Genomic DNA, 17,817 nt, shown 5'->3' with positions numbered 1-17,817 from the left:
CGTGCCTGTGCCCAACCAATCACTGGCCAGAGAGGCCTCACTCACCGTCACTGGGGCAGTGGAACCTGCCGAGAAGCAGCGGGGCGATACCGATCACGTGGTGTAATAAAGCGACGAGCCACTACGCATAAACATTGCTTCACGTTACCGTCAACGGAGCTACACATAAACATCTGTACTCTGCCATCTGCAGCGGCGTTTCGTTCTCTGAGAGGTAGCGGCGGGAGGCAGCAGTCGCGGCCTGGCCTGTCCGGTCTAATTTGTCTCCGTTAAACTTTCCACTCGTTATCTAGGATCTTTTTCCTCTTCCGAAGGATCTCGATCTTGGCCATTCTCCTCCATGCTTCATTTTGGTTTGCAATTCTGTAAAAACCAAGAAAGTATATGGGAAATGATAGTAGAAAATGCCATGGTTTCCTACGCAACCTTTGGACAAACGAACGGTATTCTTTTAAACTGGTTTCCTACACAACCTTTCCAGTGGCGGTGCCAGAAAAATTGTCCTGTGTAGTCAATATGAATTTGTGTGGTCAACTATATGAATTTACACAAATTTATTTCAATATTTCTACACCTATAAGCTAGTTTCACCAAAAAGCTGGGTAGTCAATTGACTACCCAGCTTGTACGTGGCTTCCCCACTGCACCTTCCTATAAAAATTAACCACCATTCGCATGCATCCGAGACATTTTTTTTGTCTCGTCTAAGAGTAAATCCAGCAGACTCGAATCGTCATGATAACTGCTAATGTACTTTTAGTAATTAAAAAAACCATGAAAACAGAATCATCGTAATTTATGAGGCGCCCTCTATATCTGGCCTCTCAATCTCCAAATTTACGCCTCGGAGCCAACTTTTAAAGCGCGCTTCCTCCAAACCAAATTGTTTGGCGCAAAGAAGATTTTCACGTGGGAATCGAAGGGGGATTGGAGGGAAATGATGTTTCATTGACGAGTGAGTCACATTGATACGGGTGCAACCAATACAAAGACGCCGAGTTTGCGCATCACCTTGACGGTCTTCATATGCACATGGAGCGCGCTCCATATCCATTTTGATGACGGTTCGGCTCTACCAGAGCTACTCTAATCAACCATTCACACTTTTCATATTTTGCAGTTGTCTGCTTTACGTTGCATTCCTACAAAATCATCGTGTCTTTTTCTTGCTTTCTTACGTTTCTCGACCATGACGGTTCGGCTCTACCAGAGCTACTCTAATCAACCATTCACACTTTTCATATTTTGCAGTTGTCTGCTTTACGTTGCATTCCTACAAAATCATCGTGTCTTTTTCTTGCTTTCTTACGTTTCTCGACCATGACGGTTCGGCTCTACCAGAGCTACTCTAATCAACCATTCACACTTTTCATATTTTGCAGTTGTCTGCTTTACGTTGCATTCCTACAAAATCATCGTGTCTTTTTCTTGCTTTCTTACGTTTCTCGACCATGCGTTCCATAGACTTCCTAAAAATTGATGGTAAAAAAAAGCTCGATGCACGATTGCAAAGACAAACATATTATTTCCTCTCGCGGTTTCTCATTCAGTAAAAATGATGGTATAACAGTTAGTAATAAGTTTGCTCATTTCTCACTGTTTTCTTCTGTCGTTGAACCCATTTCCAATAGTAATTACCGGGAAAATTCTCAAAAATGTGCTTGGGGTCAGTGGATGTCCACCTCATCGTCAACAGTGAGCGCGCACGCGTCTATATACAGCACCCGCCCGTCGCCTCGCGCTTTCCCTCCCCCGCAACGCCCCCATCGCCGCCTACCTCATTGACCGCCGCCGTTGACCTCGCCCTCCGGCGAGGCCAACTCGCCAAGCACTAACCCCGCCGCCGCCGCCGCCTGACCCCGCCGCACCTCCCCCGAGCCAGCGCCGCCCGACCCACCGGCCTCTCTCCCGGCTCGCCGCGGCCTCGCCATCCCCCGCCCAGCCGCCCCGCCAGTCGAACCCCGGCGGCATGGTCTGCAATCAGTAGCCGATCGCGTCCCCCGTTGCTCGTTCTCCCCCGACCGCCCAATCCAGCTCTTCTCGGTAACACTACGGCTCCTCTGCTTGGTCGCCATGGCGATCCGCATCACCGTCTCCTACTCCGGCTACGTGGCGCAGAACCTCGCCGCGTCGCTCGGCCTCCGCTGCGGGTCCTCCGCCTCCGCCGGGTGCCGGTTCCTCCAGGAGGGGTCGTGGCGCCCCTTCTGCATCTTCACCTCCTCTCGCCACCAGCCCGACCGCCTCCGGGCCAGCGACGGTGACCGCCATGACGCCGCCGACGACCACAACCACCCCAAGCCTCAGGCCCTCGCTGCCGCCGCCGCTGCCGCCTCCGGAAGCCACTCTCTTTTCCCTTCGAGGCCCTACTCTTCGTCCAAGCCGCCGCCGCCGCCGCCTCTCGCCGTGGGGTTGCTGTCGGTGCTCGCCCAGGGTTCGACGGCTGGGTCGTCGACGGCTGGCGCGTCTCTGGCCGGATCGTCGTCGATTTCGATCGGGCTGTTCAACCCGGCGCACCTCCTCCCGTTCTTGCAGACCGCGAGGTGGCTCCCCTGCAGCGACCTTGCCCCCTCCTCGTCTTCGGCGCCATCGTCCCCTCCTCCCTCGCCACCGCTGCCTTCGATCCGTCCCTCCAGGAAGACGTTCAGCGGTGTTCCACCCGCCGGAGCTTCCGCTTCTGCTTCTGGCGCGATTGCCCGGAACATCGGTGCTAGTGCCACAATGAGCAGGAGCAACTGGCTGTCCAAGTGGGTGAGCTCGTGCTCCGACGACGCCAAGACGGCCTTCGCCGCCGTGACCGTGCCGCTGCTCTACAGCTCCTCCCTTGCCGAGCCGAGGTCCATCCCGTCCAAGTCCATGTACCCGACCTTCGACGTCGGTGACCGGATTCTCGCCGAGAAGGTAAAACATTTTAGGGAGGATTATCTGATGATTAATTTGTCATTTTGCTCGCTCTACTTGGTTTCTGATCTTTGTTGTAATAATGTGATCTGTAGGTGTCATATGTGTTCCGGGAACCAGAAATCTTGGACATTGTGATCTTCCGTGCTCCCCCAGCTCTTCAGGTATGATGATTTCCACTCTCTCCAATTTAGTGTTTCCATGGTTCATCATACTGGTGAATTTGATGCTAATTTGAGTGCAATGTTATGGCAGGATATGGGGTACAGCTCCGGTGATGTGTTCATCAAGAGGGTTGTGGCCAAGGGAGGGGACTACGTCGAAGTAAGCTTTTATCCCAGTGGTAGTGCCTTGTGTTTGTTTCTTTGCGTTGCTACTAGTAATTTGTTGTGCTTGTGCTGCAAAAAGTTTGATTCTTTGCTCGAGCCGAGCTATAACAGTTGTTCACTTGGTTCTTCTATAGGTGCGTGATGGCAAGTTACTGGTCAATGGGGTACTTCAAGATGAAGAATTTGTGCTGGAGGCACACAACTATGAGATGGAACCATTGGTATGTTTATCTTCTGTGTCTAGTCTCTAGTGTCTCTGCCACCGCGTATCTTGTATTCTGTGAGCTATGCCATCATTGTACATTATATGATCTTTGAACATTTAGGCCTTTTTGCGGTTGTTTTGCTAAATTGAGCTGAATTCTGGGACCTGTAGTTTGTTAGTAGAATACGGAGTATTTACTAATGCAAGTAAGATTATTCTGTTAGTGTCTAAAGAAGAAATCTTTGTAACAAACTTTTATACCTACGAGCGAATATAAATAAATAAGCGCTTATGAAAAGCCACCACAATGACAAAAGGAGCCTTAGCTGACATGATCCCATTGAAATGTTTGATTTTTGGTCAAAGCAAACAGAATCTGAAATTTTAGAATGAATTTGGCATTAAAAGTATCAATTGCGCCGCATACCGGCCCACTAGTAGCAGAGAATATTTCACCCAGCGTTGCGTATCTCCTTGCATATTCATACATGACAATGCCTATAGAAATGCCAGCCTTTCCGATTTCCGCGAACTAATCGCTGCTGTTATTCTTGCAGCTTGTGCCGGAAGGGTATGTGTTTGTGCTGGGAGACAACCGTAACAACAGCTTAGACTCCCATAACTGGTGTGCTCCGAGCTCCATTTTCATCCCATAAGCTTCAGCTACATAGTAGAATCCAGGTTTGATTACTTTTGTGATCTGTGGTGTTTCAGGGGGCCGCTCCCGGTGAGGAACATACTCGGCAGATCCGTGTTCCGGTACTGGCCACCGTCGAAGATAACGGATACAAGATACTACCAACCCGATGCGGCGCTCTACGCGGTGGGGATGTCGTGACGACACGTGCCTCCGGCGATGCCGTGGCAACCAATCCTCTTGTTTCATCGAGAGTTTGTATTTAGAACTGTGAATGAATTCCCGTTCCGTTCGTTTTTCGCTGCCTACTGGCAGGCGCTTGTTAAAAGACCACGAAAAGCTTGGTTATGTGTAGAGACTAGAGAGCAGCTGCTGAGGGAGCATTCATTCATTCATTTTGCTTCAGAGCTGGACGATTTTTGTTCTGCTTCCAGCAAGCTGGCTGGGAGATGTAAGGTACAGTATATTTGAAAAAAGAAAAAAAATGTAAGGTACAGTATATTAGAAAAAAAAGACGAATGCAAATGCAATGGCCAGCTGCTCTGTGGTTTCTTGTGTGTGTGTACTGAAACAGTTTTTTTTGTTTGCTTACTGTCAGAAACTGAGCTGGCATTGTGATTTTAGTGTAGTGAAGTCTGAGTTTCATCTGAATCACGAGCGAATTACTGCACTCTTTTAGCGTGAGCTATTACATTCTCTATTTTATTTAATGGGAATTGCATTCTCTTTTAGTATGGCATGAGTTGTGCGGCAGCCAACGATTAGTTGCAAATATGATAGCTTGTGATGCTTATGTGTTCATGGTAGAAATAGAAATGAGGCTGCATATATGCCTTGTTTTTATTTGAACAAAATAAACTCTTGACATCCTAAAATGCTAAAATTTTCTACCGTTAAATGATGTTATTTGAAAAAATGTTGTTGTTTACTACTCCCTATTTTCCGTGAATCGAATCAAATGTTACACAATGGGACATGAGACCAGTTACCAATGGACCATTGGGCCAACTCCATGCCCTCGAGCACAACATAGGGTCGGCCCATTCCCATCCCTGGACCCGACCCCTGGCCCGTCTTTTGGCAGCATTGCCCCTTTTCACGCTTCATCGTCAGCACGCGTGCGCAGCACCTGCGACGCCCAGGCCGATCGGAGCTCCCGAACGGGTCCCTGGCGCTCATGCACCCGTGCTCATGGGCCAGCCCAAGAAGAAGGCAAGTGCTCATGGGTCCTGGTCGCTCGATCATGCTTGATCGCTCAACCGTCGACTTTTGAAAAAAATACGAAAAAAATTAAAAGGGGAAAAAGAGAAAAAATGCAAAAAATCATGAATTAGAAAATGTTCACGAATTTCCAAAAAAAAGTTCAGAGAATTTGAAAAGAAGTTCGTGAAGTTATAAATGGTTCATCGAATTTGAAAAAAAATCATCGGATTCAAAAAAGTCCGTGCATTCTGATTTTTTTAGAAAAGGTTAAAAGAAAAAGATAAGGAAAAGAAATAAGAAAAGAGAAAAAAAAGGATATAAGTAGCCACAACAAGTGAGGTGTCACAAGTTTTTCTGTTTTGTTTGAGGGGTAGTAAGTTGTCACAAGTGGTTAGTGCAGTCTAGACACAAAGAGGAGGTCACGAGTTTGAATGAAATCAACCCACGCCTGACTTTTCTTCTGCAGGGGAGCAGAAAAAAGGAAAAAAAAGAATGAAAAAAATAGGAGGGGGGGGTTGTGCGCCGGTTTGCGAGATGTGAAGTAACGGCCGCTGTATAGGAAATGCTCAGGCCGACGAGACACGGGAGAGGAGAGGCAGACAAGACACGGGAATGTCCCGTTTATCCGCAATCATCAAGGAACAAATAGGACATGCTCTCGTCCCGTGGTCGTGGTGACCATGAGACATGAAGCACCACACCACACTCCGTACTCGTGGCCACGGCGGCAATATCCTGTCCAGTGTTCCTATAGGTGGGTCGTGCTTTCCCAAGAAACAAACAAACAAACAAAAAAAGCAATCGTGGCGCACCGGCTTGGAGCTGGAAAGAGGTGACCCGTCCCAGTTCCGTGATGCGGACATGAAAATTCGGCCAAGGGCGAAAGAAAATAGAGCGAAAGGCAGCGAGGGGTTCCGAGTCAGCGCCCACCGGGCGGGAGTCCTCGAATGCCATGGCATGGGTGCCACCAGATATACCACCACACCGTCACCGTCACCGTCACCGTCACCGTCGGCTCGGCCGCAAAAGCAGCATCGGCGAGGAATTTTATGTCGAGCAGCAAGCAAAGGCAGCGCGATCCGATCCTTTCTCTCTTCAGAAACCAAACCAAAAGAAAAGGAGGAGCGTCTTCCTCCTTTCTCTGGAAAACCTTTGTGCGCCAAGCCAACTTTACGGCGTCTCCATCTACTACTGTACGTCTTGCTCAATTCGGCACGTAGGATCTTTTCCGCTGTCAACCACTTGCTACTGGCGGCCTGCCCTTTGCTTCCTCCGCTCCACATGACCACATCTTTGGAGTTTTTTTTTTGAGGCTGCACTGCTGCGCACTTGGTTCTCCCTATTCCCTCTTCTTTATCAACTTACTGCGTACTTTGGTCATTAGCTGACCCTCGTTTCAACTCGGCTCAAGAATAATACTCAAGGAGTAATACGTTTGGTCATCAACCGAGCTTCGTTTCAGCCCGGCAAAATTAAGAATATAATTTGACACCGGTGGCACCATGACAGGTGTAAATCGTAGGTTTTATGTTTCGCAAATGCGCATTCTTGGATGAAGTCTGAACCCAATAAAGCTGGAACTGTCCAAGGAGAAAATAAAAGGTCTGCTTCTGTGGCGTAAAAATGGAAAACTGCGTGTACACTTTCGAATTTTCTTTTTTTGAGAATCGCAGTACGTATGTAGACGCTCACGACACGCACTGCACTCACCCTTATAAGCACATGCACGTAATCCTACCCCTTTAAGCATCTCCGAGAGAACGAGCCGGATAATTGTTCACCATGGTAATGTTGCCACGAAAATTTGTAGAGTACATCCATACTACATCCTACAATATAGCTCTGTGATTTTCATTTTTTTTTGAATTTGTAGAAGGTAACATAGTCTTTTTCCCAGACTAAGTTCGACTAAGAGGATTACACATTACTTGACTGGATTCGATCATCATAGGACCTAGATTCAGATTGATTTAATTACCTTTTTTTAGGGGTAGATTCATCTAATTACCTGCATTCCATAGAAGCTAAGAAGGGCTTAAAAGTCAAGATCCCTATGAACGCTGAAAACCCAGTCCCTGCACTCAGAACCACAATGCTGAGTAGGACAACACATTTGCCTCATGTCTCCTTTTCATTGCTTACCTTTTTGACCAAATTCAGATAACTTTCTTCCTTGCTCCTTCCTTCCTTCCTTCCTTCCTTCAGGAATGTTCAGTACTCCACCATTCAGAAACTTGGTTATCAACCATGTACTATAAAGGCATCATAGGATATGACTTCAGGGTGACTGATCTAATAATAATTCACATTCCATCCAAGCTAAAAAGGCCTTTAAAGTCATGATCCCCATGATGGCTGATGAAAATCCTACCCCTGCACTCAAAACGAATGCTGAGTGTGAGTATGACACACATTTCCCTCCTCTTTCCTTTCCATTGCCTCCTTTTCTGGCCAATTCCAGATAACTTTCTTCCTTTCTCCTCCCCTCCTTCATTAAAAGGAAGCCAGGAACAACATGGCTCTCTCTCCCCCTCTCCCTTATGCATCTCTGCACTAGCCATGGTTCACACATCGAAAGCCTCAGCACGGCGCTGAAGTGCCGATCATGGCCGCCCGTTCTCCTGCCGCCGCAGGGTTCGAAAACGAGTGCAGAGAGATCCATGGCGCGTGCGACGAGCCGCGCCGCCTGAGCCGCCTCCTGGCTCACCGGAGCGCGTCGGAGAGGCAGCAGATCAAGGCGACGTACCGTGCAATGTTCGGCGAGGACCTCGCCGGCAGGCTCCACAAAACCCTCACGGCCAATCAGGACAATGAGGTAATAAGATAGACAAAGGGCATAACAGGTAGGCAGACTGGCAGAGCGTCTCAACGTACTCTGCTTTCAGTCTCACATGGCCTCCCTCTCCAGCTCTGCAACCTGCTCTACCTGTGGATGCTTGACCTGGCGGAGCGAGACGCGATCATGGCGAGGGACGCCATCGAGAGCGGCACGGCGGCCGATTACCGCGCCCTTGTCGAGGTCTTCACGCGGCGGAAGCAGGACCAGCTCTTCTTCACCAAGCAGGCGTACCTGTCCAGGTTCAAGAAGAACCTGGAGCAGGACATGGACACCGACCCCTCGCACCCTTATCAGAGAGTATGTCTGCCCTGTCCACGTCCTGCTTCTCGTTCTGGTTTCAGTCATTTTTCTTCCGTTTCTACCTGGCAAAGGTAGCTCACTCCTTTGCCGGGTTTCCCCCTCGTGGTTCGAGCAGCTATTGGTAGCTCTGGCAACCTCCCACAAGTCGCACCACGATGAACCCAGCCGGCACATCGCGAAGTGCGACGCCAGGCGATTGTACGACGCCAAGAACGGTGGCGGCACGGGATCGGTCGACGAGGCCGCCATCCTCGAGATGTTCAGCAAGAGGAGCATCCCACAGCTCAGGCTGGCGCTCTGCAGTTACAAGCATATATATGGGCATGACTTCACCAAAGTAAGCAAACTCAATGGCAGTCTCTGAATGTGAATCTTGGCCAATCATGAATGTGTATGTATGCAGGCACTGAAGAAGAATTTGGCAGTTGATTTTGAAGAGTCTCTGAGACTTGTTGTCAAGTGCATCTACAGTCCTTCCAAGTATTACTGCAAGGTGAATAACAGAAACGCAAGCAGTGCTGTACTTGAATTTGTACTAGCTACATCGCTGGTCCCTGACTCATTCTTCTGTTCTTGGCCTTGTCAGTTACTGCAGAGAAGCATGCAACGCCCAGAAGCCCATAAAAGGTTGGTTACGAGGGCTATCTTGGGCAGCGACGACGTCGGCATAAACGAGATCAAGTTGGCGTTCAAGAGTAACTTCGGAAAGAACTTCGCAGATTTCATCCATGAAAGCTTACCACAGAGTGATTACAGAGAGTTTCTTTGGTTGTGGCAAGGGGGCCGGTGCCCAGTAGCATCATAAAATTGGTACTTGCATTTTGTTTTGTAATAGTGGTAAGTTGAACATGAAGAGTGGCAGCAGTGCCATCTTATCTGAACTTGGGATTAGGTGAGAACATGCTATCATTTATCTGTTACATAATTGCTTAACATCCATTGTGGCAAAATTATTATATTTCATCTAGTACTAAATAGAACATAGAATGTATGTATGCTGCAGAGGAGTATATAATCTCAGATAAGCTTCTTCTTTCGGAAGTACCGTTTTAGATGCACCAGCTGCATAACTGAAACACAAATGCAAACACCGAGCGACATCATGCTCAACCATAAGACCCTAGCATTCGTCACCTCACTGACATCTCTCATGTCGGATTCTCTGCATCAAGAACAATATTTTTAGACGGAATAGTTACGTCTTTTGGCATCAACAAAATTGATGAAACACGACCGGAGAAGTGCATTGGACTTACTTGGTCCTCAGCACGAGCAGATTTTCATAGATTGTTTGGACAGATTCATCAAGCTTAAACAACTCTAGCGCAACTCCCTATTCAGGAAAGGCACTGTCATCCAAACGAGGAAAACAACGAAATTGAAAAATGATGGGTATACCATCATAATTTCATGTACTTCACCTCAATCTTTTCCTTTTTAGCAATAGCATCCCAATCTTTTGCCGCGATACCAATTTTCCAGTCAAGATTTAGTTTCACCACCAAACCCTTGTTATCACCGTCAACTGTAAAGCAAGCCAAGTAATTTCCTGCTTCTGATGTGGTAAATGCAAACTGGTCCACCGTAACCTTATCTTTCTTGTGTATGGTATCCCCAAAAGGGGATGTGATCTGCAAGAATTATGTACATCAAAACGGATACAAATGAGTCAAGAAAACAGAAATTGGAGTCAGTTCCAAGAAATTACAAGGGGAAATAAATATACAGTTAAAACTGAATGATAAAGCGTGGAAGGAAGCCTAGTGACGGGATTTTTTTTGGAACTCTACTGCCCTTGCACACGCACACTGCATAGCTACAGGAATATAACGTATGCAATAATATCATGTGATGCAACTATGGAACCAAAGTTACAGCTAATAGAATAGTAGAAGGTGTCAAGGTGGATCATAATTCCAATGCCTCCCAATTCGCAAGTACTTATTAGTTCTTCCTATTCCTAGTTATGACTCAGACTGAATTAAAATACTGCAGATTCTCTCTATTTATGATCTTCTGTTTCCTTCAGTAAAGCACTAAAACATCAAAACCATGTGATTGTAAGGCATGATATGGCACATGCTTGAGAATTCAGCCCTAGTTTAGTGGCTGGAATTCAAGGTGCTGAACCCACCCACCCGTGTCCGAGTCCGCTATGCGGACTCAGATGGGTTGCTATCCGCGTTAATTTGCAGAGAGGTCTCACTTTTATATAACAGTGGACTTACCCCTTTAGCCAATGTATTTTTGATATGGAACATGCAGGAAAAGGAAAATTTTGAACTATCAACTCCAATTTTCATGGGTACAAGGTGAAAACCAAAATCAAACAAAGGTAATTTCGAAACAACACATATAATTCAATGTCGATGTAAAACTCCAGATATAATAGAAAAAATGGATAAGGCGCCAGGACAAATCAAATCACCGTTGTGCCCCATTATGTATTCTATTTCAGTGAATTCAATGCTTTTTTTTGTGACCACAGTGAATTCAATGTTGAAGATGATAATGAGCCCTGGTTGAAAGCAAAACACACCTTTGGTAAACTATGGATCATATAGAATGTTTAAATAATTCCTTATATATTTTCACTAGCAAAAATGGATAAGGCGCCAGGACAAATCAAATCACCGTTGTGCCCCATTATGTATTCTATTTCAGTGAATTCCATGTTTTTTTTTGTGACCACAGTGAATTCAATGTTGAAGGATGATAATGAGCCCTGGTTGAAAGCAAAACACACCTTTGGTAAACTATGGATCATATAGAATGTTTAAATAATTCCTTATATTCCTTTTATGTGTACACGCACAATGTGAAATAATCACATGTACTAGTATCTTTGAAAATGAATAAAGGTACCAAATGTTTTTCAGTACAACCAGCACCTGAGCCCCAGATCAATGTAGAGATATGCCAATGAATCAATGATTTCCCAACTGGTAATAGCCACCGATGACTCGTTACAATTTTCTGACGACTTTACCAACCGATTCTACCCCCGGTGACTCGTTCAATATTCTCATCTGCATTCTGCAACTTTGCAAAGGATCCTCACCATGAACAGATCAACCCAGTCGCTGTAAATTCATTGCTTTCTCCCTTTTCCGATCGAATATACTACTTACTAGAATGTGAACCCAATCCAGCCACTGTAAATTTGAGCTATCAATAAAAGCGGCAGCAGTCCTGCCATGTTTTTCCAAATAAATGAGGGGAGATGGTTCACCCGCGACTAACCCAACCCTCATCATTCATTTCGCAGTGTTGAACGTTAAATCCTTCCATTTTATAACCTCCCACATTGCATTTATGCACCGATCGTTCGGGCGGATTATGAAATGTAAATGTACGTAAATGAATTACCTTGACGGAGACGGTGGGATGGACCTGCTGGTGCTCGTAGAGGACGGCGTAGTCGCCGATGACGACGACGTTGGACCGGATCTCCTCCGCCACGCACTTGGTCCCCGACGGCGCGATCTCCAGCCACACCGCCCCGGCGCCCGCCGCCATCCACCACAGCACCGCCGCCGCCGCCGCCGCCCACGCGCCACCTCGCGCCATTGTCGCCTCTTCCTGCTGGTCACACTTCCCTCCCAACCTCCTTCCTCTCCCAGATTGTTTTTTGAGGGAACACCACACCAATGGCTCCATCCTTTTTCGGCCCAGTAGGCCCATTAACACGTGAGGCCCCATTGGGCCAGATTAATCAATGCTGAACATCATCACATTACGCGGAGGAACCGAGTCCGAGTCAAAGCCCAACATCCTATCCAACCCCTCTCGGTGCAAAAAGAGAAGAGGAAATCGGCAGAAAGAAAAGGCGAGAAGGAAGGAGGCAACGAAGCGAGGGGATTCCGCGGAGTTGGTGGAGGCGAGGGTTTGGTGCGGCCATGGAGAACCTGGCGATGCTGTGGGGGATCATCGGGCCGGGCGTCGCCGGCGCGCTCTTCGGCGCCGGCTGGTGGTTCTGGGTCGACGCCGTCGTCTGCAGCGCCGTCCAGGTCTCCTTCATCCACTACCTGCCCGGTAACCAGATCCCCTCCCTCCCGCTTCCCCAGGCTTTGGTGATTCGTGTCGCGGCTCCGAGGTCGGGAATTGACGGGTCTCTGTGGGCGATTTGCAGGGATCTTCGCGTCGCTGGCCGCGCTCATGTTCAATTGCGTCGACAAGGATGCCATCGGGAACGACTACTACTCGTCCTACGGGGATGATTCCGAGTGGAGGTCAGATTACTGCTCGATTTGGCACCAGTTGATCGAATTGATCGCTGAATTCAAGATACTGTGTAGTATTAACCAAAGATTAGGTTACTGAAATTCCTAGTGGATGATTGGATTGAACCCTGAATATATACACGTTAACTGCACGACCGAAAATTTAGTTATGTTTGCAATTATAATGTCACACACTGAATTTATGATGTGTTTGTTGGGTGTGTCTAGGGCACATCTAGATGTGCTCTAGTTATTGCACATCCAAGTGAGTGAATCAAACATAAAGAGGAAAAGAAAAAAGAAAAAAAGAAAATATCCACACGAATCTCGACGTAGGATCAATGACATAAGATTTAGATGTGCAATACTTATGGCACATCTAGATGTGCTTTAGCAAAACTGGTGTTTATTTTAGTTGACCAATTGGTTCTGGATGAAACCAAACTGATTAGGTACCTTGACTATTCTTGTGTCAAAAGAGAAAAGCCATGATATCTTGGACCTAGGTTAGGTTCTTAAGTCATCTCAGGCCTGACCATATGTTAAGGGCTGACTGATCTGATTACATGAGTCTGAATGGTTTAGCGAAGTCATATTAAGGCTTCTTTGGGTGGTCATGGATGTGCTTGGACCAATTGATTCTGGATGAAACCAAACTGATTACGTACCTAGGCTATTCTTGTGTCAAAAGAGAAAAAGTTACGGTGTATTTGACCTAGGTTAGCTGCCCAAGTCATCTGAGGCCTGACCATATGTCAAAGTCTGACTAATCTTATTATGAGTTTAAATGGTTTAGAGAAAGTCATATTAAAGCTTCTTTGGGTGGTCGTGGATGTGCTTGACACCTAAGTCTGTAAGTCAACAGTGTGACCTCTCTTTTGATAGTTCTAACAGCTAAAACAGTTACTATATCTCATGAGGGTAGCACCGGTTTCTCTATTGCTAACGATCCTCATTATTTCCCTATTAGCACTGCTCATCAATCTTCATTGTATGCTACTCTATTTCTATCATATTCCTGTTTCCCTTGACATTTAATTTAACATGTGTCAAACACCTACATATTTTGTTACCGGTTTCTGTTACTGTGGCTTGCCTTTCAAGCCGAGCTTTTTCCATGATGTGCCAATATGGTACAATCCCAATGGGGTTCAAAAAGAAACTCTTATTGGTTGAAACTCTTACCGGTTTCTGTTACTTGTATGCTTATTTGGATTTATTTCTGAATTATAGTTGTACTCCCTCCGTTTTTATTTAGTCCGCATATTGGCTTTGGTCAAAGTCAAACTTTGTAAACTTTGACAAAGTTTATAAACAAAAATATGAACATATACAATAACAAATCAATATCACTAGATTCATTATTGAATGTACTTTCACATCATATAAATTTGTTATGTTAAATGTTTATATATTTTCTCTAAACTTGGTCAAACTTTATAAAGTTTGACTTCAGTCAAACCTAATATGCAGAGTAAATAAAAACGGAGGGAGTATATATTAATTTCTGTCGTTCAACTTTCTGCTGCGTGACTGCCTGAGCGAGATAAAAAAAAAGTGCAGTTTCACCTATTTTCTTCTAAATATCATACGTGCATAAAAAATTGATGTTGGTAGAGGTGGAAAGTTAGGACTTCAAGTGTCTACTGTTGTGAAGCCCATTTTTCTAAAATTGTAGACCCGTGTATAACATTTTTATTATATCGTGGTTAGTTTCTATGTTGTTATCTTTGTAAATATTCATTGGGAAAGATCAGAATAATTTATTCCAAACCTATAGTTGCAATCTGACCAAGATCATAGTTAGAATGCTTGATTAAGTTATTTTTATGGCTCTAGGTTTTCGAACTAATCTCTTTGTATAATATTTTATATGTTGGAGTCAAAGGAATACGTTTAATTTTCCTGAACTGATGTGCTGCACATTCTGCAAATATTTTAAGCTTCATTCCAGCCATACAAAGCCAATGCAAGGATTAGCTAAAACTTCTTCAAGAAATTTGAAATAAGCCACATGGTTCTTTAAGGAGGAAAATAGTAGGAGAGGCTCCTATTGTGGTATGATATATAAGTAAAGATATTTACGACATGGGGTTGAGCTATGACATACTCCCTCCGTCCCGAGTTACTTGTCTTAGATTTGTCCGTATCTAGTCACTTTTAGTGTCAGATACATCCACTAGGCAAATCTAAGACAAGTAATTTGGGACGGAGGTAATATAAATAAAGATATTTACAACATGGGGTTTAGCCCTTATAGAGGAACATAGAAAATAGGAACATTACACTGTCAACAGAAGTGAAAATATAATCAGTAAGTGGGATCCTTGGCCTTAGCAGATGAAGCCACACGGATATCTTGCAACAAGATGAATCTTAAAATGTAGGCACAGTCTACGCAAGCCCGGAATGTTGAAGGTTTACTTGTTTATTAGGTTCAAGTGCAGGGGTTAAGGGTTTTCATTTTATGGCATCTATTCATTTATGTTGTGCAGAATCTCAAACTCGTTGTCGAGATGCTATCTCAAACTGATGAAGTGCTTTTGACCAAAAGAACGTTGTAGTTGCAGCATGTTACTATGTGATTGCACTGATTCATTCTGCCTCTTTGTGTCTTTCATTAGAGTATAAGTAGACAAATAATGGGTGCTCGACAACTTCCTTTTACACGAAGCAATTGCTTAGGAACCTTAGTGTACAATCTGCGCCGTTTCCCTCTCTACTTTAGATCTTAGCACCCAATCAGTATGTCTGTACTAAGGATGAAGGCCTGTATTGGGAGTTTCTCTAGGGTTGGTAAAGCGAAATGGACGCCACCCTAGCCCATTGAGTGCTGGGTACAGTAGTTTACTAGCAAATGGGATTTAATGTGCAAGAAGGATTTTCTCCTGTCCTGAGATACTACATTGTATTGTTCTAACAAGGGTTTCTTAATGCGCAGGGTGAAGCTCTGGCTTTTCGTCGCCTATGTAGTTTCTTTCGTCTGCCTGGCTGGATCAGTGGGTTTGTTGGTGCAAGACGCCCTGACAGACAAGGGCCCTTCTGTGTGGACTGGTGTTGCCGGCGTCCTGCAATGCGTTTTTGTGTTGATAAGGTATATCGGCAACTTCGTCTCTGCCTCCCTCCTTGATTCACTTGGCCAGTATGCGTGTCCTGACGTCGCATCGCCTTTGCAGTGGGTTGACATACTGGACGTGCCACACCGAGGAATAGGAAGGGTCAAAATGCTGTGAGCGGACTGGGATGGATGGTAAAACTTGTCGCGAAGACGTCTGCTCTACTGCCCGTGTGTGGTCCTGTGTAAATTAACGTTCATTCCAGGGCGCGATTACTGCTACGATAAAAAAAAGGTGGGATTACTGAGTGTCTGTTGTGTGCATAGCTGACTGCTTCCTGAAATGGATCCGTAGCATCAGTACTACTACGTGTTTATTATCATAATTTGTTGTGAGCCTGTGGTGCTTGGTGGCTCGAGAGGTTAGCATTGAGATTGGATCACGAGCAAATCGTTATTACTGTCAAACCTCCCTATGAAAATTCAGTTGACTCCATTAAAGCTGCTGCTTGGGCGGTTGCTGCTCGCAGATTCTTATTTCTTGGTGATCGCAAGACAGTAGACGGGGCATAATGTCACACCGGGTTCTTTTTGGGGGACTGCATCGCTCCTTAAATCCAGATGCCGTTGCAGGCTGATTCTTTTGGTGCCCGTAAACAAAATTTGTCAGTCGATCTAGATCGTGTGACGTCTGTGTCCTGAATGTACATTTTCATAATTTGGCATCTCGGACTCCTTGGACAGCACTAGATTTTGCAGGTAGCCTGGCACCTTGTTTAGACTACTCTAGATTAGATTGCGTGGGGCCTGGCTGCCGCCCACCCTGCCGGACGAGACTTCGGGATCGCGCGGCAGGCTGACCCCTGGCCCGCCTAAAATATGTGCCGACAGCAGCGGAGAAGTAGAAGGCGAGGACCCCCCACGTGTCGCCTCCGTCGAACGATCCATCACCGTCGCGCTTCCCCGCTCGTCCTCCCGGTGATGTCACCGGTGCCGTTCCGCCCGTGGCGCCTCGTGTGCTTTGTTTGCGTGCAGTGCAGCCCTGATCGGATCCAGCTTGGTCGCTTTCCCCAAAGCTCAGGACCGGGATATCGCGTTGCTTTGGTAGTGCCAACCGCGTTTGTTTCTTCCTAACCAACTTCCATCTAGGAAGGAAAGAGGATGCGAAACTACTCGGACAGCAACTGCTACGAGTGTAAGTACCGTCACGAGCAATCCGTCGTCTGCAGAGTAGATTTTCCGGCCAGGTGATCCAAAATCGTCAGAGAGAGCAGTCTGTCTACCGACTGCGTGACGATAAAACGTGACGGGCGATGCAGCAGATAGAGATAGACAGCGTGACGGGCGCCCCACGGCCTGCCGACGTGCGCGCCTGGTGCGCCCTCGCGTACACGTAATCGCGCGGGCGAGCGAGCTCGTAACGCGCCGCAGCGCCCCCGGCCCTGCGCCCGCGACGTGACGCCCGGGCCACTCCGACCCGATCCTCGGCGCACTCCTCCCCGACGTGAGGCCCTAAAATACGCCGAGAACAGAGGACAAGTCGAGGACTCCGTGGCATCTCGTGCGGTGCACTAGCGCTTCGCCCTGATCGGACCAGACCAGACCAGCCTCATCGCTTTCCCCAAAGCGCAGGGCATAATAAGCGATTAACCGGACCGGGACCGGTACGCGTCGACGTCGCGCTCTTGGAAGTGCCGACCTTCCGTTCGTGCTGAAGGACTTCCATGGCCCAACGAAGAGTACCGAAAACGACGTGGGAAGCTTGTCATCAGTGCTCCCGAATTATCCTCTCATTTTTTTCCGGCAGGACGTCCGCTAATGATGAGCACTGAGCACTCTGCCAATACTCACGTTAGCCAGGGCCGGTGCGAAAAGGTAATGTGACGAGGAAACGCACGGCGCCTTGCCGTCGCCGTCGCCGGCGGCTGGCCGTGGTGGGCGCGCGCACTGGAACCGGGTGCCGCGTTGACTCGGGAGACGCACCGGGCGCCACACTGCCCCGCGTCGTCGCGTGCCCCCCACCCCACCCCACATACTCGAACGTGATACGGACCCCCCGGCAAGTCCGCCGGGCGGCCGCGACGTGTGACGCCCCCGGGATCCGAACCTCGGTGCCAACGCGGCCTGC

General features: G+C 47.0%; 4 protein-coding genes across 4 annotated transcripts; 3 read left to right on the top strand and 1 right to left on the bottom strand.

Annotated features, from left to right (window-relative positions):
* Positions 1-1,732: 1,732 nt before the first annotated feature.
* Positions 1,733-4,621, top strand: LOC125529446 (putative thylakoidal processing peptidase 2, chloroplastic). Its single transcript, XM_048693855.2, has 6 exons — positions 1,733-2,898; positions 2,994-3,062; positions 3,154-3,222; positions 3,362-3,448; positions 3,990-4,057; positions 4,147-4,621. The coding sequence occupies exons 1-6, from the start codon at positions 2,074-2,076 to the stop codon at positions 4,268-4,270; spliced, it is 1,242 nt and encodes a 413-aa protein (XP_048549812.2). The 5' UTR covers positions 1,733-2,073; the 3' UTR covers positions 4,271-4,621.
* Positions 4,622-7,694: 3,073 nt separating this feature from the next.
* Positions 7,695-9,369, top strand: LOC125529443 (annexin Gh1). The gene is made up of 5 exons (XM_048693852.2): positions 7,695-8,087; positions 8,181-8,408; positions 8,527-8,748; positions 8,815-8,904; positions 8,998-9,369. The coding sequence occupies exons 1-5, from the start codon at positions 7,878-7,880 to the stop codon at positions 9,214-9,216; spliced, it is 969 nt and encodes a 322-aa protein (XP_048549809.2). The 5' UTR covers positions 7,695-7,877; the 3' UTR covers positions 9,217-9,369.
* LOC125529444 (transmembrane emp24 domain-containing protein p24delta3-like) lies at positions 9,351-12,108 on the bottom strand. The gene is made up of 4 exons (XM_048693853.2): positions 11,781-12,108; positions 9,833-10,042; positions 9,668-9,744; positions 9,351-9,573 (listed from the first exon to the last, which is right to left on the bottom strand). The coding sequence occupies exons 1-4, from the start codon at positions 12,093-12,095 to the stop codon at positions 9,429-9,431; spliced, it is 747 nt and encodes a 248-aa protein (XP_048549810.2). The 5' UTR covers positions 12,096-12,108; the 3' UTR covers positions 9,351-9,428.
* Positions 12,109-12,170: 62 nt separating this feature from the next.
* LOC125529445 (transmembrane 50A-like protein) lies at positions 12,171-16,140 on the top strand. The gene is made up of 4 exons (XM_048693854.2): positions 12,171-12,446; positions 12,544-12,643; positions 15,576-15,728; positions 15,811-16,140. The coding sequence occupies exons 1-4, from the start codon at positions 12,311-12,313 to the stop codon at positions 15,845-15,847; spliced, it is 426 nt and encodes a 141-aa protein (XP_048549811.1). The 5' UTR covers positions 12,171-12,310; the 3' UTR covers positions 15,848-16,140.
* Positions 16,141-17,817: the final 1,677 nt, after the last annotated feature.

The sequence above is a fragment of the Triticum urartu genome, chromosome 5A (assembly GCF_056163025.1).
Source record: "Triticum urartu cultivar PI428250 chromosome 5A, HENAU_Tu73, whole genome shotgun sequence".
Lineage (NCBI taxonomy): Eukaryota > Viridiplantae > Streptophyta > Magnoliopsida > Poales > Poaceae > Triticum > Triticum urartu.
This window is presented reverse-complemented; position numbering and strand designations above follow the sequence as displayed.